General features: G+C 38.1%; 2 protein-coding genes across 4 annotated transcripts; one reads left to right on the forward strand and one right to left on the reverse strand.

The window, feature by feature from the left end:
* Positions 1 to 3,454: 3,454 nt before the first annotated feature.
* LOC146314387 (interleukin-6 receptor subunit beta-like) lies at positions 3,455 to 24,493 on the reverse strand. 3 transcript variants are annotated; one of them, XM_084736941.1, is made up of 16 exons: positions 24,382 to 24,493; positions 16,637 to 16,906; positions 15,876 to 16,011; positions 15,594 to 15,775; positions 15,364 to 15,482; positions 14,124 to 14,147; positions 13,827 to 13,986; positions 12,961 to 13,043; positions 11,404 to 11,614; positions 11,096 to 11,260; positions 8,636 to 8,737; positions 8,407 to 8,550; positions 8,169 to 8,309; positions 5,969 to 6,053; positions 5,707 to 5,791; positions 3,455 to 4,105 (listed from the first exon to the last, which is right to left on the reverse strand). In XM_084736941.1, the coding sequence occupies exons 1-16, from the start codon at positions 24,422 to 24,424 to the stop codon at positions 3,704 to 3,706; spliced, it is 2,352 nt and encodes a 783-aa protein (XP_084593067.1). In that variant the 5' UTR covers positions 24,425 to 24,493; the 3' UTR covers positions 3,455 to 3,703. The 3 variants fall into 3 exon arrangements, with proteins under 3 accessions (XP_084593067.1, XP_084593066.1, XP_084593065.1); XM_084736940.1 differs by lacking the exon at positions 24,382 to 24,493 and adding an exon at positions 22,859 to 23,084 and having other exon boundaries at positions 13,827 to 13,983; XM_084736939.1 differs by lacking the exon at positions 24,382 to 24,493 and adding an exon at positions 22,859 to 23,083.
* On the forward strand, positions 24,423 to 26,949 carry LOC146314388 (retinol dehydrogenase 14-like). The gene is made up of 2 exons (XM_084736942.1): positions 24,423 to 24,776; positions 26,071 to 26,949. Exons 1-2 carry the CDS (start codon positions 24,423 to 24,425, stop codon positions 26,686 to 26,688), a joined length of 972 nt encoding a protein of 323 aa, XP_084593068.1. The 3' UTR covers positions 26,689 to 26,949.
* Positions 26,950 to 27,948: the final 999 nt, after the last annotated feature.

Below are 27,948 nucleotides of genomic sequence, written 5' to 3' on the forward strand. Positions count from 1 at the left end.
AACTTGCATATGCATTGGGGTGACTGTCTGTCAGAGCGGCACCTGCTGTTAGGAAATGACGCTATCATTTTTGCTTTTATCGGGGTGAGTGAACTTAATGTACATATTAAATGGTGATTACATCCGCTATCTATATGGCCAAATTAGTAGTTTCCATTCAAGAGTCAGGTAACCGAAAAACCCCGGCTAACAAAATCTGGTTCCCAAAATTTTCAAGGAACATCATGAGAATGTTTCTTGAAAGTTCCTGCAATACCTTCTTTGATGTTTAAGGCCAAGTTTTTCAGACATAAAAATAATGTTACTGTTATGTGCTCAGAATGTTCTGGGACGGTTAGTTGAGTGTTTCAGGGAGATTACCTGAACGTGTTCCCTTATCGTTCCCAGATGTTAAAATGGCAAGCTTTTCCAATGTGATGATTATGTTCAAGGATGGAGAGTTTAATGTTAAAGGAGGGTTGCTTGAATGTTCTGGGAATGTCTCTTGGAACAGAAACGTTGTTGTCTACGAACATTGTGAGGTGGTTACACAAAAGGCAAATAGCAGGGAACTTAAGAGGTTATTAGAACACTTTGAGAATGTTTTTGAACAAAACAATTTGCACAATGTCCTGAAAACATTGTGGGACAGTTTCCAATCCAGTCCCAGTTCTCCTGGACTTTCCAGTATGACAGAATTCAATGCCACATCTGTATCTCACTCAAACAGATATGTGTGTTTTAATAATATTTAGATTTTTTTTGCCTCCGTTTGCTGTGAGAGCTGTGGATTTGTATTCTCACCCTTGCACGGATGCAGGTACTCTACAGCATGATGGGAAAAACTCTTGCTCCATCTAGTGTTTAACTGTAGTCAGTGAAACAAAACTACAGTCAGCGTTTGTGCGAGGCGGCCATATTCCTCACTGGGGCTTTGCTGCGTTGTATACTGTAGTATCATATGTCATGTGTCATATAGTTTCCCACAGGCTTTTGCCATGTAGGTTTTTCTGTTTATTCTTAAGGTTGACAGATATTTCAGAGAGCAAACTGAAAAACAAATACTGGTACACAATGCACTTCAACAAATAAGATCCAATTAAGAAAACATAATAAAAATTACATCACTTTTAAAGGACCAGTATGTGGATTTTAGTGGCATCTAGCCGTGAAGTTTTTCCAGGTAATATTTATGAAAACACATGAATGTTATGTTTCATTTTTGCCATATTCTGCCAATAAATCCCCCTAAATCTTACACACCAGACCTTTAATGTGGGTTTTTCTTGGCCTTAGCCATTAATGACCATTTAAAGGTGTCCATAGAAAAACAAATTCTGGTGAATAAATTCCAGTGAGAAACATTCTGTCTTCACTTCTAGACTATTTTTATGTAGGCGCAGAGAGCTGAACGTTAAGAAGTCACAGTGAAGTTGACCTTTGACCTTTTTGGATATGAAAAGCAAAGAGGAGTCCGCCTCGCCTCCCCCCCCCGTCAGCAGCCACCTGAGGAGGCACCTTGGAGCAGCAGATCAGTAACAGAAATAGTGTGAGCATCTTTAGGAAAAATGTATTTGACATGTACTTTCATGCTTTAGTTAGGCCCATGTCCCTTATTAACACTGAAGAAGCAGGATTATTTATGACCTGTACTACAGTCAGCCACCAGAGGGCGAACGAGACTCACTAGCTTCACTGTCCATTGTCCATTTCTTTATATACAGTCTGTGCTCTACCACTGCCTCAATTGGTTTATTTACTTGTGTTATTGTGTGTCTACTGAATCTGAACTAACCCCACCCGACTCCAAAGTTGCAACTAGCAAGTAGCAACTCCTATGTTCTGCAAAATAAAATTACTGGAGTCACTAAATTTTTGGCTTATAAAACGTAGGAAAATGTTAATGTAGGAGAAGGCTGTTTGACAGCTAAACCGGAAATAAAAGTTCTGTTGACCAAACAGGAAATAAACATACCGAAGCTTATGTGTCAAATGTTGTCTTTTCTGTTTGATACCAGTCACCCTTTTGTTTTTCATCGCTTCATCTGTGTGCGTGATGATTCTGGTGATTCTGGACCCATGTATGAATCAGTTTGAAATAAAGATTACAAGAGAGAGGAAGACACAAAACTACAAACACTCAGACACTCCAAGGGAGGAGCTGTAAAGTTTGATGGCCACAGGTAGGAATGACTTCCTGTGGCGCTCTGTGGTGCATCATGGTGGAAACAGTCTCGTACTGGATGTGCACCTGTTTCTAACCAGCATGTCATGGGGTCAGTGGGAGACACTGTCCAAAACACAATTGTCACAGTGCGCGCCAGTTTGTTCAGGTTGAGCAGGTAGACGATGGTGTCCTCAATTCCACGTCTCAGTTCCTCATGAAGGTGTGCTGTTGTTTTACAGTGTACTCCTCTGCCAAAAAACATGCATCCATAAATGTATCCTCAGGCCATATCATACTTTATGACATTAATTAAAAGCAGTTGATTAAAACATTGTGTACTCAAACAACAAGAAACTCTGCTTTATTTAACATGTTTGTTTAGTATTCTTGTACACTGTAATTTTCTGCCTCAGAGTATTTGCTTTCTTATAATTAAGTACAAAATTCTCAACTTCATGCTTGTTTTCAAACCAATTTAACCTGGTGAATATTTATTAAATATTGTGGTATCCTTGAGAAATTATTTAACTTTGAACCAATTCACAATTTTAAAAGGAATACAGAGATCGTGCATTCGATTATGTCTGTAAATAGCTTGTTTGAGTGTAGTTCTGTAGCCACACATGACCCACTTCACACAAAAAGGACTATACTCTCAGGTAAAAAATTTCTGGGAAAAAAACATGCAAACGTATCATCATGTATAGTATATGATCTTGTTAAATATGATACACAGGAAAAATTGCAATGAGTGACACCTTCTCAAGCAAACAAGTTCTGCAGTGTTAACAAGAGTAGATATTACTGGAAACAGGGAACATTAGAATATTATTATAATACATATAATACAGTTACAATTCATATTTTTACAACATATTTTTCTCATCATTTACATAAATCCTCTGCATGCTACCACTAGATAAACCTTGTGATATGATATATATCAGCTTGTGTACATGCACATATTTGTTGTATCATTTCACCCCCCACAGCATAATGTCGTCCTGTTTTCATTGCTTTGTAGACAGAAAAACTTAAAGCTACTACAACAAGCTTTCATATTTTGTTGATTTTGGAGACCCCTGCAGAAAAAAAACAGTAGTCTTTCCTCTGAAACAACCACAAAATATAACGTAAAAAAAAAATAAAATATCTGAATAAAAATTTTCTTCTCTTTAACTGTTGAACACTCTCCTCACTCTAATTCTGCCTGAAACACTGGCTGACTGAATTTGATTTCAGAACTTTTAATAAAGTAGCTACGCAGATTGTTTTACCATAAATATTACTGTATCTGTAAAGGATAAACAGTGGCAAAGTGTACTTTTATTTAATACAAAAAATTGCATTGTATTACTTGGGTGGTGAAGTCTTTCATAATTTTACACTCGTTCTTTTTCACTTTCATTCCACAGTAGACCGTGCCAAGCAAGATAATATCAAACACTTTCATGTAAGTCTTGATTGATTGACCAACATCTGCTTTATTCACAGAAGGATGACTTAACTTGGTTGTTGGAACATCACTGTGGTTGGTGTTGTTTCGATTCCTTTTCCTCACCTGCCCTGAACTTGTTCAAACATGTCCAAACTCACATAAACGGTTGGCTGTGATGCCTTTTCTTGCTGTTTTACTGGAACACGTTTACTTTGTTTACTGGTCTTTGGGAGGAGAGTTTCCACAGATGTCTGACTCCGATACGGGCTGGATGGGCTGTTGTCTGAAGAGAGCAGTGATGTGGATTCTCCAGGAGAAGGCGCATCCTGTATCTCTGCAGGCTCAACTGGGTCCTCATCCTGTATGACTGGTGCTGGGAACATGGCCGGGTCAGCATATTCTTCTGTGGGGTCACTGGCTGGGAGGTCATTACAGCCCGTAGCTAGCGGTGAGGTGGACGTTCTCCGAGGTTCCTCTGTGTAAACCCTCTCACAGATGCTTTCGGATGGAATATGAATTAACTGGAAGGAGGATGAACATCCACACATTGACACACAGACACAGAAAGGGTGAACAAAAAGGCACAAGTGTTACCTTTTGAAAATGTAAGATAATTCAGTCAATTATTCAGGAGATAATGACTATAATGAACAGAATTATGTCTGTAAGTTTGGATGGGTCTTAGCTCTATTCAAAAATAAGAAAGTGTCGAAAGTTTTTTTTTTTTAAAGCAACAAAAAAGAAATATTTTACGTAACCAAGAGAAGACCAACAGACAACACAGACAAACATTAAAAGGTTTGTATAAAACCAGGAGGTCTCTGGAAAGAGTACAAAAGATGAACAAGAATAATGATGATTGCAAACAAATTATTGTGTGACAACTGATGAAACAACAGCCAAGAGGACCCAAATTACTCAACCAAGTTTTCACTCCCAACCCTTTTTGCTCTGATAACAGCTGAGCAAACCTGGTACGCTGGTCAACATTTTCCCTTGTTGTTTCCTGTACATAGATATGTTATGTCCTAGGCTCATCGATGTTGAAAAGAAAACCACATTTTGAAAATGCTAAAACATGTTATCGGGCGATCTATAAAGTGAAATATCTATGGCATTCCCACCTTAAGTTTGCTAATGTTAGCAAAATGCTAGCTAACTAGCTAGCTAATGATTTATGTAGGTTGGCTAGCTAGTTAGCTAAAATTTGCTAACAGTAAGTAGCTAGTTACAGCTGACAGTTAATGTTAGCAAAACGCTAGCTGTCTAGCTATCTGCTGATTGATATGAATTTGTTAGCTAATTAGCTAGGGTTTTACTAACATTAGCTATCAGATGTAACTAGCTAGGTAATGATTAATATTAAGGTAAGGTTAGGTTAGCTAGCTAAATAGCTACAGTTTTACTAATATTAACTTACTTAAAATGTGACATATTTCACTTTTACACGTCCCCCAACAACATCTTTTAACCACCTTCAAGGACATGGGCTCAGGAAGAGGCAATTTTGAACTGTTAGCAGCATTTCGACCAAAATAAATTCATCTGGAACCAGAAAAGTTGGTTCCCGTTGATGATGTATGCGGTCAATATGAATCAGGAAAACAAAAAACAAAGGAATGAACCACATCAGACATATATTTGTATTTAAAAAGGCTGATTCTAGCATATTTTTTAGACTTGATGAATTTATAATTTGATGACTTGATTTGTACTACACTACTGGCCGTGCTTAAAAGACTTTGAAAATAGATTTAAATGCTTTAGATCTTCATGTTGGGAAATACGATTTACAGTGGGGCTGCAACAGCCAAAAGACTTACTGCACTGTGTTGGACATGATTTATTAGTGATCAGTGGTTGGAGCCTCGACATGTTGGTAGTGTATAATCTCAGCACAAACGGTGTCGAGTTATGTAATGAGGAACATTCTGAGTAGTCCAAGGTGGTTGAACTGATCAGGAAACTTCCACTCTTTCAAAGATTGGACTCCCAATCAACCGTGACTCACTTCTGATCTTTGTTACTATTTTCATGTATATTATTATTGGTTTGTTAATCTAATGACCATATTTGACAAATTTTTAAAAAAATGATCTAATTCCTTCCTCAGTGAATTCACCTTTCCATGACTTGTCGATGGCCACGTCGCCTCAGAAATGGCCAGGCGCGGGTCAGGCACAGGCTTCTCCTTGAATTTCTTCCATCTAAAAAGCAGATTATAAGTATCATTAAGACACATTTTTCCAGATTATTGAAGTCATAAATCTAAAGGTTATTCACTTGATCACCACAAATCTGGTGCAATTTTCCTTTTATTATTGCTGACACAGAAGTGTTCATATCACATCACACATCGCTGACAACAAAAGACTGAAACTTACTCAAGAGCACAGCATAATCCAAGAGATAACACAAGAACTATAAGGATGCCTCCGCAGACACTGAGGGCTGTGCTGAGCATTGGATCTGTCAAAGAAAGAATAAATTATGTTGCAGTGGTTTGTTGAGCCTGAAACATGACTCACTTCTCCAAAACTCTCATGAAGCAATTAAACTTCTGCTCCCAGGAGCAGGAGACATGATCATTGATAATGTTTTGAGTAATCTGTGGCTACAGAATAATAAAAATGAGTTAATGTCATCTGGGTTACTCATGACAGCCTTTTTGTGAATAATGTGATTAATGGCTGTAGTGATTAGGATCTAATTATACAGTTGGGGCTGCTAGGGTAATCAACAATCAACAAAGTAATCAACAACTGAATTGAAATCTTGTTTCAGCTTGGCACGACATATGTGGAGGTCATGTTAATTTGGAGGAACTTTACAAATCTCTGCTGGTTGCATCTGGCCCTTGTGGTGGCATTGCAGTAGTTGCTTCACTATCTGTGGCCTGTTGGGGATCTGCAATCTTCTAATTAATCTTATAGCAATAAATCATTTTCAAACATGGTGTTTCAGACAGAGATGTGATTTTTTTTGCCTGTGATGGTGATAACTTGTGGATATTCCGGTATTGGTTAGTGGTTGGTATTTCCTGTAAAAACAAGCAGCTAGGGAGGGACTCGGACACTGAATGAGAGCTCCCAGTGAACTCAGCCAGACTGAGACCAAAACAGTCTCCAAGACTAACAGAGGTAAGTTAAATGACAAGGAATAGGCTGCAGTATCTATGAGGTGGTTTTGGCTCCTGGCGCCCTAGGGCTGAGTCATGGCTAACTGAGGTAGCAAAAGTTAGTGGTTAGCTATTTTATTTATTTATTTATTTTTATGTAAACCTTTATACAGGTTGTCTCATTGAGATTGGAATTTCTTTTTTCAAGAGAGACCTGTGTACAAAAATAAACATGCAGTTTAAACAAGGACAGAGATAATTTACAGACATGTTAAATATTTAAGAAGTGTGATTACAAGAACATAAGTACAACCTTTTGAAATTTTGAAATTTCATTTTTTTTAGAGTTTGCTCCATTTATGAGCAGCATAGTACTTCTGCCAAATCCAGTGTGAACAAGCTAAGCTAAGCTACTTTAGCAACAAGAAAAGCAGGAAGCTCCATAAATGACCTCTGCATTGTCTTCCCTGTCAGTCTCAGAGACTGTGTTCATTCTGGTGACCAGCCGTGTTCGTTGGGAGGCTGCTGAGCCTTGTGCTGTTGCCTGCTAATGGCAGCTAACAGTAACTGTTGCCTTCTTTAGCAACAAGTAAGCTCCTAAAGCTAAATCTGTTCATCACAAAACTCTGCCATTAAATCACATAAAACAAATCTCCATAAAATATGACCCAGTGAACAGACCCAAATCAGTGAATAAAATCATAAGCTTGAAAGACGTTTCATTAGACACAAATTTACTGTATGACCGCCAGCACAGGATGAGCCATTACTAGTTTTTATTGTTTTCCAAGAAACGACTCTAAAATACAATTAGAGATACCATAAAACATTGATTCTGACATCATGGCAACTGTATCCACTATCAGCAACAAGATAAGGCTGTCACAGAAAACCCCCTGTGAAAGGTTGAATTGTGCAAGGGTCTGTTTCATTTAACTGTAACTTTTTTCTTGCAAGTGGCAGAGTATGATTTTTGTATTGAAGAAATAACAGTATCTCAGTAGACTGCACATTCCATCTGACATGTCAAAGCATGCATGGTACATCTGTTTGAGTTAGGGCAAAACACCAACTGTTACAGTTCACCATGTCGAAAGGCTGATGCTTTTCAAATGCTATCAGTCATTTATAACTGAGGTAAATACCTGCTACCCCAAAGCCATACCCGACATGCCACAACACTCCACTCCTACAGTTAGAAACATTTCTCAAGTGTGTTCTTTCATTTGGTAGAGACTTTTTTTTTCATCAAAGGTCATACAACATAGATATGTTGGTTTTTTTTTGTGCTTCTCTACGCATCTCCCATAGGCTTCAATAGAACGGGCCCTACAGTCTGACACCAAGCAGAGCATTAAAACCTTGGTGCTGTCACATAATGACCCCTCCAACAGTAGAGGAAAAGAGATAGGAGCTAAAACTAGGGCTAAAATATGTGTTCATATGCACCCTTAAAGACTACTCACCAAATCTTCTGGTTTTGAAGAACCTCTCAATGCTTTTGGTAGTTCCAGTACGAGCTGTGGCGATGACATAGAAACTGTATCGGGTTTCTGGAATCAGATCTTCCAGTAAAACTTGTAGCATTGTGTTATCTACAGTAACATCTGTAAGAGAACCACAACAGGATTGCCACAAGAGGTTAGAGAAGATAAGCATCTTCAATTCATTGGCAAATCTAAAATATGTCTGTGGTGGACTTACTTCGCAGTGGGCCTTCATTTGTACTGTAGAAGACAGTGTAACTGTCAACAACACCACTGCACGCCTCCTGTGACACCACACTCCAGCTCACAATGGCACTTTTGTGTTTAGTCTGAACATCGATGCCAGTGAAATTCCCTGGAGCTGTAAGGATCATGTTTTTGAAATCAGACTGGTAGAACAATAAGACATACTTTTTTTGAATCCTAAAAAAATCTGAATGGTGTACCTCCAAATCCGGAGCAGATCTGAAGGGCCTGCGTGCCACGACCTGTCTTGTTTTCAAAGAGTGGAGTTACTGTAATATTGTATGGTTTGTTATCCAGGAGGCCTGCAGGAAAGGAAAAAGAAGACTGTTCTAAAAATCACTTGTAGAAAAGTCACATTCAATTAAGTTTTATAACTATTAAGTTCAGGACCAGGGCCACACCACTTTCTCCCAAACTCTATCACCTGCATCTCGCTAATTAAACCACCTGCTCCTGCTACAAACCCAAATCACCTGCATCTTGTTAATTAGTCACCTGCACCCTCACTTCTCCAATTACCTGTGCACACCTGTAGAGGACATCTAAGTCTCTCCGTATCATCTTGGTTCTCACAACCACTCTCCCCCCAAGACCTTATACTTATTTCTTGGCAGGCAGCATGCAGCTTATGCCTTCGATAAGAAGGTCCCAGGTTTAACCTCATCTGTCCCAGGAACCTCAGGAAAAAGCACCAAAGCTCACTGAGACGTGCCCACACCCTGCGATGACAAACCGACCCCCTACATCCTTCTCTTCGACCCCTTCATCCCTCTCCTCGACCCCTTCATCCCTCTCCTCAACCACTTCATCCCTCAAAACCTTCATCCCTCTCCTTAACCCCTTCATCCTTTTCCTACACCCCTTCACCTCTCTTCTCAATCCCTTCATCCCTAAAACCCTTCATTACTCTCCTCAACCCCTTCATCCCTCTTCCCAAACCCTCCATCCATCTCCTTGACCCCTTCATCTCTCTCCTCGATCCCTTCACCATTCTCCTCGACCCTTTCATCCCTCTTCATGACGCTCTTCCCATCCTTTGCAAATCCCATCAACAATCCAATAAACTACATTTTATACTGAACATATGTTGTGGTCTTTGTTAGTGAAACAAATTTATGGTATTCTGCTAAATTTTCCTCTACTTCAACTATAAGGTCGACATTCTTGGGAGCATTTTCTGCCGGCATTAAATACTGCCAGTGGGGAGATGACAGGAAATGAGGGAGAGAGATGGGAGAGATGGTCCCCTGCCCGACTCGAACCAGAGAAGGACTGTGCAGTTCATGGTTCATCACACTTCCCTCTGCGCGGTGACATGGTTAGTTGGTGTTTTTCAGTAGAAAGAAAATAGCTCCTATATATAATTGCTCGCAACAAGGTCTGTGGATTATGTTGCAGAACCAGGTCATGATTTCTGGAAAGAGACACTAATGTTGACTTTTTCCGATGAACTTTCAGCATGACAAGCCAAAGTGCATTCTAGATCCATTATACTAGAGAGAAGGCTGACATCTGAGCAGCCGATCTCCAAAACTCATGTCATAACATGTCATAACAACAGGCTGAAGCGCTCAATGCAATGTCTTTTAATTATTAGTCTGTGGCTCAAACTCTGACTCCTTTCTCACCTCAACACAGCTGGCAAATCACAGCATGAATTAGGTGTAAACGTCTGATTGTTAGTTTGGGAAAGTTACCAAAAAATTCAGACACAGAGTTCCTTGGTAGCCGTCATGGAGTCAATTTCAGGCGGTGACCTTGTTATATCTCATACTGCTCTCTTTCTCCTGTTTCCTGTCTGCATCTGTACCTAACCAATAAAGGCAAAAAAAAGCAGCCCCCCAAAAAATATCGCTGTATAGTTGGACACAGCCTGCCAATCTAGAGTTGGAAATGTGTAGAGGGAGAGTTTCTGACTGTAGCAGAGGTGGCAAAAGTACATACATCCTGTACTCATGTAGAAGTACAGATACTTGTGAAAGAAAAAGACTTGCAGTATATTTCAGTGCCTGTACTTTTAATGAGTTCTTCTACTTTTACTAGAGTATAAAAGTAAAAAGTCACCCTCTGATTTCTATCATCTAGCTAAATGAGCCTAATCTTTTCTCCATAGTCAAGTCTTCCTCTTTGTCTGTTTCATCTTGTTACATCCTGTTCTTGTTTTTGTCTGGTTACATCTTGTCATGATTTATTTTCATCCTATTACCTTTTAGCTGGTTTTCAACTTGCAGTAAAAGTAACAACCCTGTTTTGAAAATGTAAGGACTATGAAGTACAGATATTTGTATTAAAATGTAGGGAGTAAAAGTAAAAAGAAAAAAAAAACCTCCAAGTTACTTCCCATCTCAGGACTGCAACATACCCCACCTTGTGACTCACAGTTCCCGAAGACTCCACATTTTAAGATCTCTCTGGCTAATGCTTACGGAAATGCTTTTAAAAGTCTGTTTCCACCAGTGTATCCATTAGTCTCCACACCCGGACAATGAAAATAACAAATTGATCTGACAATCAACCGAGTTAAATCATTGCTCATAATACAGCATGTGCCCGATGACTCAGTAACCATCCATTTATATTTGGACCCATAAAGTATTTTATCAACATCCTTCTTTCTATGTGACATCTATCAACCACTTCATGCCTGTTGCGTAACCTACCAAACAGTGTGGCGTTAGTGTATTGGGTCTCTCTCCACTCGTATTGAACTCCATTGTGGGTGTAGTCAATCATGTAACCACTGACAGGCTGGGCAGGTGCCTTCCAGCTAACCAGAATGACGCCTTCATGACTTGAAGTCTGGATGTCGGTAACATGAGGAAGGCCTGCCAAGTGAGATCAAATGATAAAGAGTCTAATTGCTTGATGCCACATCACTAACATGCACCAGATCAAAGCATTATTCCATTAAAATGAAAGCAATATGATCCACAAGTCGGAAAGCAAAATCAATAGCATTAAAACTCACTTTCTGTGATGGCTGGAACATAAACAGAGTCCTCCAAAGACAGGTTCCCATTATGGAGGACTGTCAGCTGTATTATGTGTTCTTCTTGGTTCACATAACACACTGAATTGGCACATAAAGTACCTGTATAATTTATTCCAGTCGGGTGTTCTTCGTAGGGAGTCTGTGTGATGGTGTAGGTAAACGTGCCTTGGCATGTTGAAGGAATCACCTGCGTGGACAGTTTGAACCACAAGAGCAGATGCAATAAAGAAAACTCTGGGGTCGGGCAAAATACATTAAGACCAGCAACTGTCCAGTAAAATAGTAGTAGTATGAGAATTAAAATCATTTAAAAGGAAAAAATAAGATATTATTAAATATAAAATAAATAAAATCAACAGTTGACCAAAGAAGTATATAAGCACGTTAAATAAAATAAATGAGTGCAAATAAATTAAATTAAGATAAAATATAATTAAAACAAGTTGTCCAGACTACTTCAGAGGGATGAACAAAAAAGGGATGTTTTCAGTTTTAAAGATAATAGTGTCGTTAATATGATCCAGTGATGGCTGCCTGTTGCAGCTCTGCTTCATTTTGAGTTTAAATAATTCATCATTATGATTATAATGATTGATAATAATTAGCAACGACAATGGAAGTCAGTTACATTTGGAGGATGCTGACAGAACTGTTATAATAAATGATGAACGATATTTATGTTTTTTTGTACTAATAGTTATTAACATACCTCAATAGTAATATTATCTCAAAATAATGACTTACTTAGCCCATCTTCAAATAATGATTTAGTATCTCACAATAATGACTTAGTATTTAACACCCCATTTACATTTGGTATTAAAATGGGAACAGTTTTTTATCACATTTTAATTGCAGGTGTTAATGGGATTTGAGTCATTTTGAGAAAATTTCTCATTATTTTCAGATACTGACTCAATAATTTTAAAAACAAATTCATTATTTTGAAATACTGAGTCATTATTCCAAGAAAGTTTATAATGATTTACATTAACCTTTTTTCATTACACTGGTGGAAATTGGCTACCATAGATACAGATGAAATGAGAAGAGAGTATAACGCAGATCTACTGCAGCTCTGCAGTGTGGTTCATACACTTCACTGATACACCACAGAAATGTAGATAAATATCAGGCTTTATGATCAAAGAAGGTTTGTATACACTCTGCTGGGAGTTAATCAATTGATATGGATTTTCATTACACTTCCCATGTCCATGATTAGGCTGTTTTGATGGCCCAATAGTCCAAACCAACCTTTTAAAACCCTGAATTCATACAATAAAACAAACTAACAGATTGAGGCAGTGGTAGACCAGCAACTCCTGCGTTCTGTGAGGTGAAATTAGTCTGGTTGTTTTGGAAAGAGCAATATTTGGCTTATATAACGGTGGTGCCTTATACAACCCCACGTCAAAAAATGTGAACTATCTCTTTTAGAAGTGTAGGTTGCAAAATTGAAATGTTGAAATTACAAGCTTGGAAATTAACTGAGTGAATTTCAAAATATGCTTTGTAAAGAGACTTCCTTACCTCCCATATGACATGAACTTTTCTAAATCCATTTGTCTCCGCTTCACCTACTTTTCTCCACAGGCGCGGCTTTATATCACTCTCTGAAAAATAACATAATAAAATAAATAATAAAAATATAAAATATAATAAAAATAATAATATATATTACATATACAGGATATCGCAGCAACACGATAACAGCTAATTAACAGTTTTTGGTCTAGAATAAAGACCAAAAAAGGAGCCCACAGAAGGATGACTTTTCACACGCCTGGAACTGAAAGCAAAACAACGTTGACTTCATTGTAAGCGCTGAAAAAGACTGTAGGGTGATAACACAGTTAGTCATGATTTGTTTTGGATTCCCAGAAGATGTAGCACTACATTGTGTGGCACGCAATAATTCTCACTTCTAAGAAAATCTTATGAGTGATTATGTGTCAGTAGGCTTGTATTTAGTCATCTGGAGCCATTCACATTCAAGTCCCAAAAGGTAAATCAGGTGTGCGGGGTTCCAGTAACTGATCTCTAAACTGGTCTTAATTCCCTCTATGAGCCAGCAATCGGCAAAAACAGTAAATTCTGTGTCATCATTCTCCAAATTCACAATTTAATTTGACTTTTAATCAGGATTCAATTCGATTTTTTTGATTTAAACATATTTTTGGTTTGGCAGCTATGCCATTGTTCAGAATCAAAATGAGACTCATAAATACTTTACTGATCCCAGGGAGGAAAATGGTTGCAGATGCTCCCATTCAAGAACAGACAAAATATAAGCATACAGCAATTATAAGAAATAGATGTAATAAATGTAGATAAAAATATAAAAAAATACCACCACTACTAATTTATAGACAGACAGATATGGAAGAGACTCTTACTCTTTAGTGTAGTCAGAAGTGTCGTTGTAGGGCTCCAGTCACTCCAGGGGGCCTTGTCTAAAGCACAGCGGACTGCAAATGTGTAGTTAGTGCAGGAGTCCACTTCTTTAATGGTCATTTCCCCTTTCTCGTGATTGTTTAGAGTCTTATTGAGCCACTGCTAGAGAAAACATACAGACCTCGGTTGGAAAATTAAAAATTCGAGGGAAGTCTAGAGCATGCATCATCTTTCACCACTATCCAAAGTCATGCTTATTTAGTTTGGCAGTTTCAACACCATGTTGTGCCTTCTCTTACCTCTGGAGCTCCATCATTGAAATCCTGGAACAGAAAGGCAAACAGAAATATCCTCAAGCAGTCGTGAGTGCAAAAACACGGACATAATCCAAAACAGATGAACAAAAAACAAAATGAGCAAACACATCTTTTATTTAGTCACCTAATGTCTTTGTTGGACAGTTGCCCATAACATTTTTGTGATTGTTTTTTGTAATCTTGATATTAGACGTTTCTGTGATCACTTTAGCTCTGACTAAGCCAGACATGTGCAGTCATGTATACTGAGTGTAATTAGAGGCAGCCAAGCAGGGAAAAACATGTCAGTCTGACCTCTAATTCCAAGATGGATATACTGGAAATATCTGACATTTACAATATTTCCCGCTTGGTGTTTTTTACCAGAGTAAGGGAGAGGCAGTATGATGAACATGTATATTTGCTTATGACTTGGAAAACAGGACAGCAGACTGAGTGAGTTAGTACAACTCAACTGAAATGGTGCATCAGTGGCCTTGGCTGTAAGTTTAATAGCCACTACAATCATACAAACATCCTGAGGTGTGCAATGACAGTAATGCATGTTGTAAACATCTCCCTGCTAGTATTGATCCCACATTACGTAAACAATATTCTAGCAAGGGCAGGCACGAGGCCGAGCTAAAGGAGCTTGAGCAACAGCCCATTTGCTTTCTTTGGCTGAGCTGCATGAATACAAGTAGCCCATTACTAACAAAGTTAAACCAAATAAAATTACATCGCTATAAACTTTATCTAAACTTCTAAAGTTTTGTTACTTGTTGGCACACCACCATGGAACATAAAGTAGCTACTGTGCTTTACTGCCATAAAACAATTCATTTCCCTGTAGTAGGATTAATAAAGGATTATCTGATCTTATTTAATCTTATTTTATCCAATTTGGTATTGTTGCAATTGTGTGAGGGCTCCAGGTGACCTTTTATAGTTGTCAAAATAATTAATATATAATGAATATATAAAAACCTCTACATATGATTATCAAGAATGCACGGCTTGTCACGTTTCCATCATGTCGTATATTATATTATCACATGAACCAATCTTAGTGACCATAGCTAGCAGACTAACAAACTAACGTTTTGCATATATATTTGACTATACTTTGCATAGTTTTATTTTTTGTTGTTTATGTTGGGTGGATCTGTTGTTTTCACAGTTTCGCAGTTGCATCCAGAAAATACTTAAAATGCAGCATTTAGGAGATTAAAGAGAGACATACCTTGCTGTATTTGACTTGACAGTGATACTGATAGTGAGAGACACGTGCCCTGATGATCCACTCAACCAAAACATGATCAGAGACGGTGGTTACACTTAACACTGGATGGGTAATTTGGACTGAGGGAAAATGATTATAATGACACATCAAAATGCAGAAACATAAAATACTATAACAAAGAGATCATTAAGATTATTTTCTTTCCTATAAATGTACTTTATGGTACTTACGTATGTTTAATGGCTCAAAACTATAAGGGTCAGAGGAAACTTCCCAAGATGCAGATTTCGCTCTCACAGTAACATTGACATAATCGAGAGACAAAAATATTTTTGTATCTCTGTAATTAGCTGTGCATGTCGTTGTATGTGAGCTGCAGATTTCACTCTGGGAAGCTTCTGACGAAGAGACACTGCAAGAAATACATGTTTGATATTAAGTACACGAATGAACAAGACAAAAATTGTTCTTGCATTTGCTTTTACACAAAAGGAAGAAAATGTCAGACCCACCTCAGTACAGTGTAGTCTATTTTTGTTTTTGATGAAGAATCAATCTGATGCTCCCAGCTGCATGTGAATAATTCTGGTACACCTTTTGTTTCCTGATTTTTATAATGCAGGACGCATGATATATTGCTTGGTTTTGCTGTGAAGAAGTCAGAAATGTCATATATTTTATTTCAGTCATCTAAAACCATATAAAAGGACATTTTGGAATATGTGATGCAGGGTTGTATAGGGTACTTATCAACAGCCAGTGTATTACCTAACGTAGATGCTGGTTGACATGTCCCCACTTAGGAGAAGCGGAGAGGAGCACCAGAATGGAAGCTGAGCAATGTATTACCGTTTACAGAGTCAGCAAGAAAATTTATTTTAGCCACTTAAAGAAGGTCCAGCCATAAAAATCATTAGTATCAGTTTAAGAGCCCACTATATTTAGGGTATTTTCACCCTTTCAGTTTGTTGTTTCGTAGTCTTTTCAAACAGGAAACCACCAGCTTCTCCTACCTGTGGTGTGCTGGCTGCCATCTACTATAGGTAATACACTGGCTCTCAATAAGTACCTCATACCTCTATACCTTTATTTTAGATAGGACAGCTAAGATGAAGACATGAAATGGGGGTGGGGCGAGTGGGGTCATGACATGCAGCAAAAGGCCATCGGCAGGAGTTGAACCCATAGCTGCTGCAGAGCACTCACAGCCTCGGTGCATGGGGGCGCTCGCTCTACCAACTGAGCTACCTGGACGCCACCAAAAACAACTTACTGTATGTTGTGATGGTGGTGCCTCCAAGGACTTGTTCAGTATCCGCACTGTGGCACTGCAAAGTAGCTGTGCGGTGAGTGAAGTTCCTCAGTGACAGGGCCGTGTGAGTGGAGTTGATAGTGTTTGACAGACTTTCGTTTATGCGTTTAGTGTTTAGTGTCCAGTAGATTTTGCCAGTGACACACGAAGTCTTGCACACTATCTCGATATCGGATCCCACTTCGATGTACTGATCTTTAGGAACAACGTTGCAGAAGTTCTCATGCAGGCCTGCAAGAAAAGATCACGATATAGTTCCACTATTATTCCGAATGATGTACCAGAACATTTTGGGAGATTAATTTATTTGTTTTATTAACAAGAGTTGGATGAGATGATTGATACCACTTTCGTAGGTGTGCAGCAACTATGCAGCTGGAACCATCAGCTGGTTAGCTTAGTTTAGCACAAAGACTGGAAACAGGAGAGCACAGCTGGTCTGGCTCTGTCCTATGGAGACAAAGGTTACCTTCCCACACCTCTGAAGTTCATTAATTACCAAATTGTAATGTTTGCATTTTCACTTCAGTCATTATATCGATTTAATAATTTGAAGGTAGCTGTTTCCAGGCTGCTAAGCTAAGCTACCACTGCCTGTAACTTTCCGTTTAACATACAGACCAGGGTCATATCAGCAAGAGGAAACAAGGTGGGTGAACTAGAATCATTTGCATTTTCAGTATGTAGGTTGCTAACTCAAAGGGTGTTGTTGTTGTTACCCGTAGTAATGGGGACTGAAAACGCAGGTTGTGTATATGGTGAATGGCACCAAAACCAGTGGAACAAAGACAATATTATAATGTTAAAAAGGATATTTCTACCACAACTACAATGAGGCTGAGAAAGGGCATCTCTTACAATTTCCCTGTCATGTTTCAGTCGCCAGGCTTGAGGAGTAATGGGTTACATGTACCAGGATTATGTAATCTGGATACAAAAGAACTTAACTGTGTTCCATTACAGTAACAGATAAAAAAAAAAGATGTAATCAGATTACAGATACAGTAAGTAAAAATTGGGATAATTAGTAGGATTACAATTTTAAACAACATACTTCAATTCAATACAATTCTTCACTGAGTGGAAATTTTTCCATTTTTTGTCTCTGAATCAATCGATAAATTCATTAAATAAACTGTACAGAACAAAGGAAGGAACAGCTGGACAAACAACTAACAACGAACATAAAACACTTAGACTGCAACAATTAATTATTACTTGACTCTTAAATGAATTTGGATTCTTTACTCCACTCTGACAGTAAATTGAATATCTTTGAGCTGTGGATAAAACAAGACATTTTACTGTATCAGTGATCTCAATAGATTAGAATAGAGCCACAGCATTTGTGTGGGTCTAATAATCAGCAGCATATGACACACAGTGCTCTTTTTGGTTTTGTTGTGTAATTTGAATATCAAAGTATACCACACCACAAGGGCCGCTCCTCACTCTCATGCTAATTATCTGGACTGGAAATACTTCATCTTGCATGTCAACATCCAGCACAAAAAAAAAAAATTCACCATCTCTGACGATAATCAACAGTCACTCTGTTTAAAGGGAAATCTCACAGTAAATGTAGAACACTTTGCTTTGTTTGGCCTTGACAGAATAAAATGCCATTAAAGGATATTCAACTTGTTTTGGCTGTGAGTCACTTCTGCGTGATGACAGGAGGCCAGGGGCCCGTTAATAAACAACCAAAAACTAATGTTTATAAGACACAATGAAACAACAGAAAAGACCATCTTTCTTTGAAATTATTTGTTTTCAAGTAAACTGACTAAACTAACTCAGGGGTGGAGGAGGTACTGATTCCAGAGGCTGGATCGATATTTCAAACAAAATTTTCGAACAAAACGAATATCTGCGATGACTTGACTGATCCACACTGAATATAGTCAGTTGCTTTCATTCAGTTACTGCAGGGATTTGACTCGCTTTTTATTGCCACGGCATTCCCTGGCCAAAAATAATCCCTGGGAGTTGTCAGCATGTGCTGAGACAGCTTTGGAATTTGGGAAAAGAGAGCAAAAGAGATCGGTGCTAGTTACTGGCAGATATTGTTAGTTGAGGTATGCTCCCTTACTAAGGGAAAGGGCAGTAACTTCATTTTTTGTCAGAAATGAGTTATAATAATTTTTTGTCACATGAAAGACATCCTTTGTCATGTGGACAAATACTGTCTCTCAAATATGTTTTATTCTGGAGAAAATAGATAACAGTAACTGCAAAAAGCCCTGGAGAAACCGCAAAAACATGTAAAATATATGCAAAAAAATTAGGAAATATATGAACTATGTGCATTTTACTATCATATACGACAACAGTATATAAAAATATTAAAATACGACCACAGACTCACCATTACAATGACTATGACACCAAGTTTGAAAATGCATTGCATTACAATTAAGCAATCAGTGTCATATTTGATCAGAAAAGGTTTGATAGTATTTAATATTTTTTCTATTGCAGCATATTGCCTTTAATATCTAAAATTAAATTTTATTTCATTAGAATATAAATATTAGTAACTTCAAATGCTCAGAATCATCCCAAAGTCATTGAAACATCACAAGCATACAGTAATATAATTAAAATAACAATAATAACAATAATGTAAGGAATAAAAGCAAAAAAGTATCATCTCTTTTTATATCAGGATTTTATTATATTTGTCATTATACTTTTGAAAGCTAAGGTGAAAAGATAAGATGGAAGTTATTTTTGCATTGGTATGACCCAGTATTTTTTTGGTAAGCTATACAATGGTCAAATCATAGGTCAGGATTAAAATGTAGAAAGAATAACCTAAAATAAAGTGATGTGCTGGGATTATCTTCTTCTCATCCACTCACACACAGTTAAAGTCTGTCAATGAACAAAAGACAGGACATCTGTAGTGCATATTTTGTGGTGTTTCTGTATTGGTAAATATTGTAAACTGACACATCGTCCTCTCTGGTGTCCTTTCATTTTCAGTATTTTACTGATCACATCACTTATGACCGCATCTTTTCCAGTGGTGGACAAAGTACTCAACCCCAGTACTTGAGTCAAAGTATAGATACTCCTGGTCAAATATTACTCAACTACAAGTGAAAGTTGCTCAGTCAAAATTTTACTCAAGTTAAAGTATTAGAGTTCTTGCTTTTAAAAGTACTTAAGTATTCAAAAGTACATGCTTTTAAAAATACTTAAGTATTCAAAAGTACAAATTACAAAGTACGTTTTCTAATATCAATACATTCTGTATTGTTTTCATGATGCATTTACAGAACCTTGTAACTCTCTGAAACCATCTGATGATGCACTGATGCTTGTAGAACCACTCTGCTACACAAAACCTATAGAAACACCTATAAAAACTTCAGCATAGAAATACAATCAAAAACAAAATGGACAGTTATTGTCATTTTCTGATGTAACTGTATTAAAATCACATCATGAAAATTAGATTGAAGATAACTGTAAGAAGTTCTCCAAGTCTGGTAAATAACTGAGATTTCATTCTGTCTTCAGAGGCAGTATATATACATGAATTATGTGGTATTTTTCACCCCAATAAAAACAATCCAACTTTAAAAGCTACCTCGAACAATTAATACTTATAATAACATCTTGAGATTTCATTTTGTCTTTCTCCTGCCGTCACCATTACTGCTTTTTGTTTGAATGACAGAGGGAGAACTTGCTTGCTCTTGTTACAGAGAGCGCCTAGATGATGTATTTCCACTTTTACATCAATCCAGAGGAGCTACTGTGATTGGTTTTCTTTTGTGAGGAACACAGCATGTGACCAACTGCATTTTAGAAAAGAAAAACAGCAACAGCTGACTAACAACAACCTTCCTAGAAATGTAGTGGAGTCAAAAGTACAATATTTGTGTTTGAAATGTAGTGGAGTGAAAGTAATGAGTTTCCAAAAAAACAAATACTCAAGTAAAGTACAGATACTCAAAAAATGTACTTAAGTACAGTACTCAAGTAAATGTACTTCACTACTGTCCACCACTGATCTTTTCTCAGGCTTCTGTTTCCATATTAGTCACAGATCCACCAACAATAAAGCCCCCCCCCCCCCAAAAAAAAAAAGTCCTAAACTGCATGTAGAACCATTGTTTAATCAAGCAAGCAAAAGAGTGTTGGTCGTTAATGTTTATGACCCAACGCTTCCTGTTGCTGCTTCACAAACAGTTGCAGGAGGAAAGCTTTCCACTTGAGCCACAGGAAGACTTCACTTTGCATTATGAGTACATTAGCACAGCAAGAGATTGAATTATAGCTCCAAATAAAAAGTATAAAGCTCCAATAAGAACACAAACATAGGCTCCAAACTCTCACTCTACATGAGAGAAACTAGCTCTAGTCTGTCCGTCTTATGTACCTCTGAGTCACAAAGCCAAACATCTGTTTTCCTGTTTTTTTTTTTGCTGTAAGATAATAATTAAATGTGTTATTCTGTAAATAAAATAGACCCATATTGAGAAGAATATGTTTTGGTTCATGTTAGCATCCTCAAGGTGAAGATATGCAATTACCAGATACCATTTTTGTTTGGATTAGGAAACAGAATTGTATGGAAATAGGGAAACAGGTTAAAAATCTTCTTTTATTGTACAACAGAATTTTTTTTTTTAATCCAGGTGGTTAAAAGAGCCTTTTGGCACTTTTTCACGCTTGTGGCTCAGTTAAGTTCTAGTCTGTTTCATGTTAACACATGAACCAACAGAGCACATCATCAGGGCCCACAATGGAAAAATCAAATCCTGACTAACGGCAGGTCATGTTGCACTTAAATGTGTCTTTAGTGTATATTTATGTTCTCTGGTGTTACAAAGAACTCATTAAGAATTAATATGCATTTTTAGTATGGGTGTAACGATAGCAAAAACTCAAGGTATGATAATGCCTTGATAAAAAAGTTCACAATACAATATTGTGATATTAAGATAAATAAGAAATATGATGACTTTAAAGAAAGGTCCTTTAAAACAAACTGTACTAACTGGATAAATGCACCAGGGTTCATTTCAACCAAACAGGTTAGGTGTGAAAGTACCCTTTGAATATTCCAGCGATATCTTAAGAGCAGCTGTAAAAACTGATCTTTGCATATTTTCAAAAATTGTCAGACTTTTACTTTTCAGAAAGTTTGATCTTTTGCTTTGTGACTGAAGAGTAATGATACAATCACAGAATGAGGCTAGAGACATAGCTACTGTAATCTTCCAAAAAATCGTGCTGTCCTCTTGACCACATTCTTTGAGCCCGCCAGTTCACAACAACACGACACCACAGATAAGAGCGGCTTCAACTGACTCTAGCCAATGAAAGTGTCCATCAGCTCGCTCTGAATACTTTGGAGGTGAGTACATTTCTGGTGAGCTGAGTGTGAACAGTCTGTGGTCAACGCTGCTGCTTAGGATGCACCGATTGCACCGCTAATGACCCAGAGGGCCCCAGAGTGCAGATACAGCCACCACCACACACTGCTACAGGATCATAAGTGATGATTTAAAGAGATAATGAAATATAAGTCTATACATTGTTTTGTTTTTTAAATTATGCAGATTATAACTTTAATTAATCATTAGTTTGTATTAACTGAATAATAAAAATAACCTCTGGAATAATTGACCTATTAGTCAATTAATTGCTTTATAAAAGCTGCACAGAAGATATAAATCTAAATTTCCAGAATTTCCTCCCGAATGTTTAATTTATTTGGCAAATAAAATCCCCTGTGACCCACCTGTGGGAACAAAGGAAATATATGAAATATCACAGTTATCGTCGAGACCTGCTTATATTTGAGTTTGATCCAATAATACGTTATTAAATAAGAATTACCATCTGCAAAATAGTACAGAAGATATTATAGATTTTAATCCAGTTCATGTAAATTAAGAGTTTTTAGTCTAGGACTGTAACTGCGAATACCTGATAATTAAAAATGCTGATTGGATGAAAGGAATATTATGCTATGATGCTAGAAAACTGCAGTTATTTCTCCGTAAATTCAATATTTTTCAATACAGAGAACATTGTGTTATGAAACTGAAACAAAACATTTCCCTGATCTGCTGGACCTGCATGTGTCCAGCCAGCAGCCCTGTTCTTAAATCACATGTTAAACTGACCACAGGAAATATCAAATATAAGAGGTTTACTTGCCTTTACAAACGGAGGGGAGTAAAGTCAGGATGAGCAGGGCTGTGAAGAAATACATTTCTTTAATCCGAGAGACGACACCGCATTGTCTCCCTGCGTCTCTGTGTTTTAGCCACGAAGAAACAGGAACTCTGAGCAAACTCTCTGAAATAAACGGGTGATGTTACTCAACCCGTCTGGAAACAGAACGAGAGAGGAGGAAGTGAAGTAACTCAGCGACGTTCTGCCAAACTTTAGTATCATGAGACTCTGTATTTGCGGAGCAACGTGAGAAAATAACAACAAACCTCCCGTGGCCGAGCTATGAATAACACGGCACTTGTGCCAGACAGTAAAACACAACATTTGCCTGCTAATGAGTTCCTTGTAGCAATTTATCAAGAGATGTTCAACTTCCACAATAAGAAAGAAAGTTATGGGGGATGTAGTGGTAGTTGGCTCTAATCACAGTTAAGAAAAAATAAGTTTCAAATGAGTAAATCCAAATTCGAAATTAAGCACAACTGCAAAATACTACTACTAATAATGATGTTAATAATAATTATACAAAACTTAAAAATGCTTACTAGATAACTAAGAAACTAACAAATCATTACTAGTGATGATTTGCCTTGCGTGCAACCAAAGGTGACCCAAGATAGATAGGTATATATATAGATAGATATAGATGACCACCTTGACACTGATATAAAACTTTAACCTACCTAACAGTTAGTTTGTCAGAATTACACATCATATTCTGCATGTAATAATCGCATAAAATAGCAAAAATATTGTGAGCACATAGCCTAACCCTCGCTGTCCTATTTTTTGTGTTCATGTAGTTCCACCTAGTGGTCAATAAGTGTAATTTAGAAAGCTGTAAACTTGGCTGGCTATGAATGGCACTATTTCTGAGTTTGAATTTAAATCTACATTTATGACATGAGCTATTTGAATACCCCACATAACCTACCCCATTTAAAGTTAGGAACATATGTATTCGTATTGCATAGCACATTGCTTAGCTTCCATAGATTTTAGAAAATACTCCGGAAGTAGTTTGTGAGCCTCTGTTGCTAAACAGAACTCCAGATTTGCGAAACTCTCGCGAGCTGTGAGCTGTTTCTTTATTGTGGAAGTTGAATAAACCTATTATGATTTATAATCGTTAAAATCTGCTTATCTTTGGGCACGTACGCACGCAAATACCTGGTTATGTTTCAGGAGAGATCAGGTGTTGGGTTTAAATGATAACTCTCGCGAGATCTTTCGCTGGTCTGGGGTTCCTGTACTAGGCGCGACCAGCTCACGTTCATTAGCTTAGTTAGCCTGCTAGCATAACATACGTTGCGTTGCTGCTGTGCGAGCGTTGAACTGTTTGGCCTGTTTGTTTTCAGTCCGCGCGTTTAATGCAAGTTATATCGTGGTAAAATACAAATACAATATAAGCAATATACACTTATTTCCTACGCAAATTTAGCAACTTAGCAAGCAGCGTCAATTTCCGGGTCAGTTCTGTAACTTAGATACATAATACACCGAACCTCCGAGAGTCCTTGCTCGCCGGTCACCGGTCTCTGCTCTCATGTCCACAGCGGTGCTGGTAGCCGCTGTTGTCGGCGGCGGGGTGCTGCTCCTTCTGCGCCGTTTGTTCCCTCATCAGAAAGCCGTGAAGCTGCTCCGGTATCCCACCGACACCATGCGAGGAAAGACGGTCATTGTGACCGGGGCTAACTCCGGGATAGGAAAGGCCCTGGCCGGGGAGCTGCTGAAGCTCCGAGCCCGGGTGGTCATGGCTTGTCGGGACCTGCGGAGCGCCGAGGAGGCAGCCAGAGACATCCAGAAACAAGCGGGACCAGAGCAGGGCGAGGTGGTCATCAAACACCTGGACCTGGCCTCTCTTAGGTCAGTCAAACAGTTCTGTGAAGAAATTCATACGGTAAGTCGAGACTACGCATGGGCAAGCAGGCATTAGGGATATAAACACACTGTCTCCGGCGGAGTGGACAGTTTGTTTACTAATGTTACTTATGTTTTTTGTGTGGAATAGCTTTTGAAACGATTGGTGTCCAGTCCATTCCAGTTATTGTGCTGCGCGATACAAAAGAGGACATGACAGGTATTTCAGCATCAGGGGGACTGTCCATGGTGCTGAACCTCTGTGTTGCCCCTCAATCACTGACATACAACACATGAACTTTATAAATAAACTATATTTACTCTGAGTACCCTTCCTCTTACCACGCATTAGTTAAATAACCTTTTAGATTATTTCCAGGATTGGAAAGTCTGGCAGCATCCATCAGATAATTCCTTTCATAGCTCTAACCAGAAAATGTGGTCACCTGCAGAGTTATTGTAGTTTTGGACTTTTAATTATTTTTTATTTCCATTTTAATTTTTGCTTTCAGTTCAGTTTGTGTGGGTTTTTTTCTCAGATGTAACCAACATGTACTCTCAGTTACTTAAGCTGAGCCACCAGTCAGTACAAGTCAGATAACTTTCATTATTCGTTGATTATTCGGTTTGTTATCTGCTCCATGAATCAATTTGGTGTGTCAGAAAAGAGTGAAAAATGTCCCTCACACTTAAGCCTAATGTAATGTCATTAAATGTCTTGTCCAGTCAAACCAACAGTCCTAAACCCCAAAATATTCAGTTTACAATAGTGTATAATGCAAATTCTTATGCTTGAGAGCCTGGAACAATCAATTTTTGGCCCTTTTGCATGAAAAATGACTTAAACAATTTTCCGTGTCCAGCTCTCTTCATCAAATGTATTAAACTATTATAGCATGTACTTTACCTATGACCATGTATGTCACATACATACATTATAAAATGTATTGAGCACTTTTTATTGTAGTACTTTTGGCTCATTGTATGGGTAAAACAGTCTAGATAAATAAATAAATAAAAAAAATCAATAATGCAAGTCTGCTTCAAAAACAATTTAAGGCACACTGCAGGGTTTATCGTGGTGAAAATATTCTAAATATAGCATACACTTAAACATTGATTTTATTTTTAGCTGTACATTGCTTAGCTTCCAGGCTGGTGCTCCTCTCTGCTTCTTCAAACTGGGGGGGTGTGCTGACCACCATCATCTGTAGACAATACACTAAGTGACTATTGACAAGTACCTCATACAACTCCACTTAAAATTATCCAAACCTTCCCTGTAAGATGAAATTGTGGTGTCTTAAATTATTAAAATTTCTTTGATCTTTTAGGAAGAATCCAAGATTGACGTGCTCATCAACAACGCAGGTGTCTACCAGTGTCCCTACACAAAGACAGAGGACGGTTTTGAGATGCAGCTGGGTGTGAACCACCTGGGTCACTTCCTCCTCACTCACCTGCTGCTGGACCTCCTGAAGACGTCAGCTCCCAGCCGCATCGTCGTCGTCTCCTCTAAGCTTTACAAGTACGGCAGCATCAACTTTGATGACCTGAACAGTGAAAATAAATACGATAAGGCTTTCTGCTACAGTCAGAGCAAGCTGGCCAACCTGCTGTTCACACTCGAACTGGCTCGGCAGCTGGAGGGCACAGGGGTCACGGTCAACGCTCTCACCCCGGGCATCGTGAGGACCAGACTAGGCAGGCATGTTCAAATCCCTCTCCTGGCAAAGCCGCTGTTCTACCTCGCCTCGCTAGTCTTCTTCAAGAGTCCACTGGAGGGAGCCCAGACTCCCCTCTATCTGGCCTGCTCCCCGGAGGTGGAGGGAGTGTCGGGGAAGTGCTTCGCTAACTGTGAGGAGGAGGAGCTGATGGCCAAAGCTACAGACAAGGAGGCAGCCAAGAAACTGTGGGACGTAAGCAGGAGGATGGTCAGACTCGCTGACTGAACAGAGTCCTGTTCTGTGGACACTACTGGGAGGACTTATGTCTTCTTGGACAAAACACTTAATCTCTAGCAGCACCACAGGCACTGCTCTGATTTGTGAAAAGACTGATTGCCACCTTGGGGGATATAATTATTCACTGACTGACATATTGTGCCAATGAAATGTGTAAATTAATACATAACACAATGCAGTGGGTTGATCAGAGAATGTGTAAAGCTTTGGATTAAAAAAAAAATGTGAAAGTGCTGGTTCAAACCAAGATGCATTGTGAAATTATCTCTTCTTTCATCTACCTGCTCCATCTTGATGTCTTCATCATGCACATGTAAAAGTCCAATTAAAATAACCTGATAACACACATAGAAACTAAGAAATCTGTGTTGTCCTGCACACTTGGGCAAATTAGACTATAGACATGTCCTCCACAGAAAGTGTTACCATATCTGCTGTTAAACACTATATGTGCCCTCTTAGCACGCTTGCACACCCATAAGATGTTGTAATGCATTTATAGGGCTTCATAAAACAATTTGTAATCATGCATGACTTCTTATAACAAGGTTTATAAAGTATTCTATGTGATGGACATAATACAAGTTGATCATCAATAATTCTTCATATGATGCCAAAATGACGACTGTTTGAAAGAAGAATATGAGACTTGAGTTTACATGCATGATTATAAACATTTATGAAGAGTTCAGTTAAGTCTTACAAATGCAATATAATGTCTTCTGAATGTTAGTTAGCATATTTGCACATTCGTAAGACATTATAGTACATTTATAAGGCATTATTAAACTTTTTATAGTCATGAGTGGGAACTTACATGAAGGTTCATGAAGCATTATAAGCTGTGGATGTAATGTACTATAAGTTTAGCATTCATTATGCTTTATACCGTCATAACAAAGTGACAACAATGTTAGAAAGAAGAATCTGAGTCCTGGGTTACACAGCACATTATAACAACCACAACTTTAGCCAGTTATAAAGACTCTTAGAGAGCTGCTTTATCATAACTGATTATAAATGATAGTTTCTGAAATGGAAGAATGTCTTGTAAACATCATACAGTTGCTAATAATAATAAGTCATGCTGTAGTATATTATTGATATTAGTAAGACATTATAACATTTCTGTTATGACAGAGCAGTTTTCTGTGTCTTTATAACTGGCTAAAGTCATGTTAATGCGGTGTGTAACCCCAGACTCAGATTCATCATCTAAACACTGTTGTTACTTTGGCATGGAGGTAT

The sequence above is a fragment of the Lutjanus erythropterus genome, chromosome 15 (assembly GCF_056507025.1).
Source record: "Lutjanus erythropterus isolate fLutEry1 chromosome 15, fLutEry1.hap2, whole genome shotgun sequence".
NCBI lineage: Eukaryota > Metazoa > Chordata > Actinopteri > Lutjaniformes > Lutjanidae > Lutjanus > Lutjanus erythropterus.

What these genes read in the sequence shown, in the direction of transcription:
- LOC146314387 (XM_084736939.1), bottom strand. Translation starts at nt 22,913, where the DNA reads ATGTATTTCTTCACAGCCCTGCTCATCCTGACTTTACTCCCCTCCGTT. An exon ending in ACTTCTGACTACACTAAAGA is followed by an intron (nt 13,044 to 13,826) that starts GTAAGAGTCTCT and finishes GTTATTTTTCAG; the next exon opens with AGAGTGATATAAAGCCGCGC. An exon ending in CATCGACAAGTCATGGAAAG is followed by an intron (nt 4,106 to 5,706) that starts GTGAATTCACTG and finishes TCCTCCTTCCAG; the next exon opens with TTAATTCATATTCCATCCGA.
- LOC146314388 (XM_084736942.1), top strand. Translation starts at nt 24,423, where the DNA reads ATGTCCACAGCGGTGCTGGTAGCCGCTGTTGTCGGCGGCGGGGTGCTG. An exon ending in TCTGTGAAGAAATTCATACG is followed by an intron (nt 24,777 to 26,070) that starts GTAAGTCGAGAC and finishes TTGATCTTTTAG; the next exon opens with GAAGAATCCAAGATTGACGT.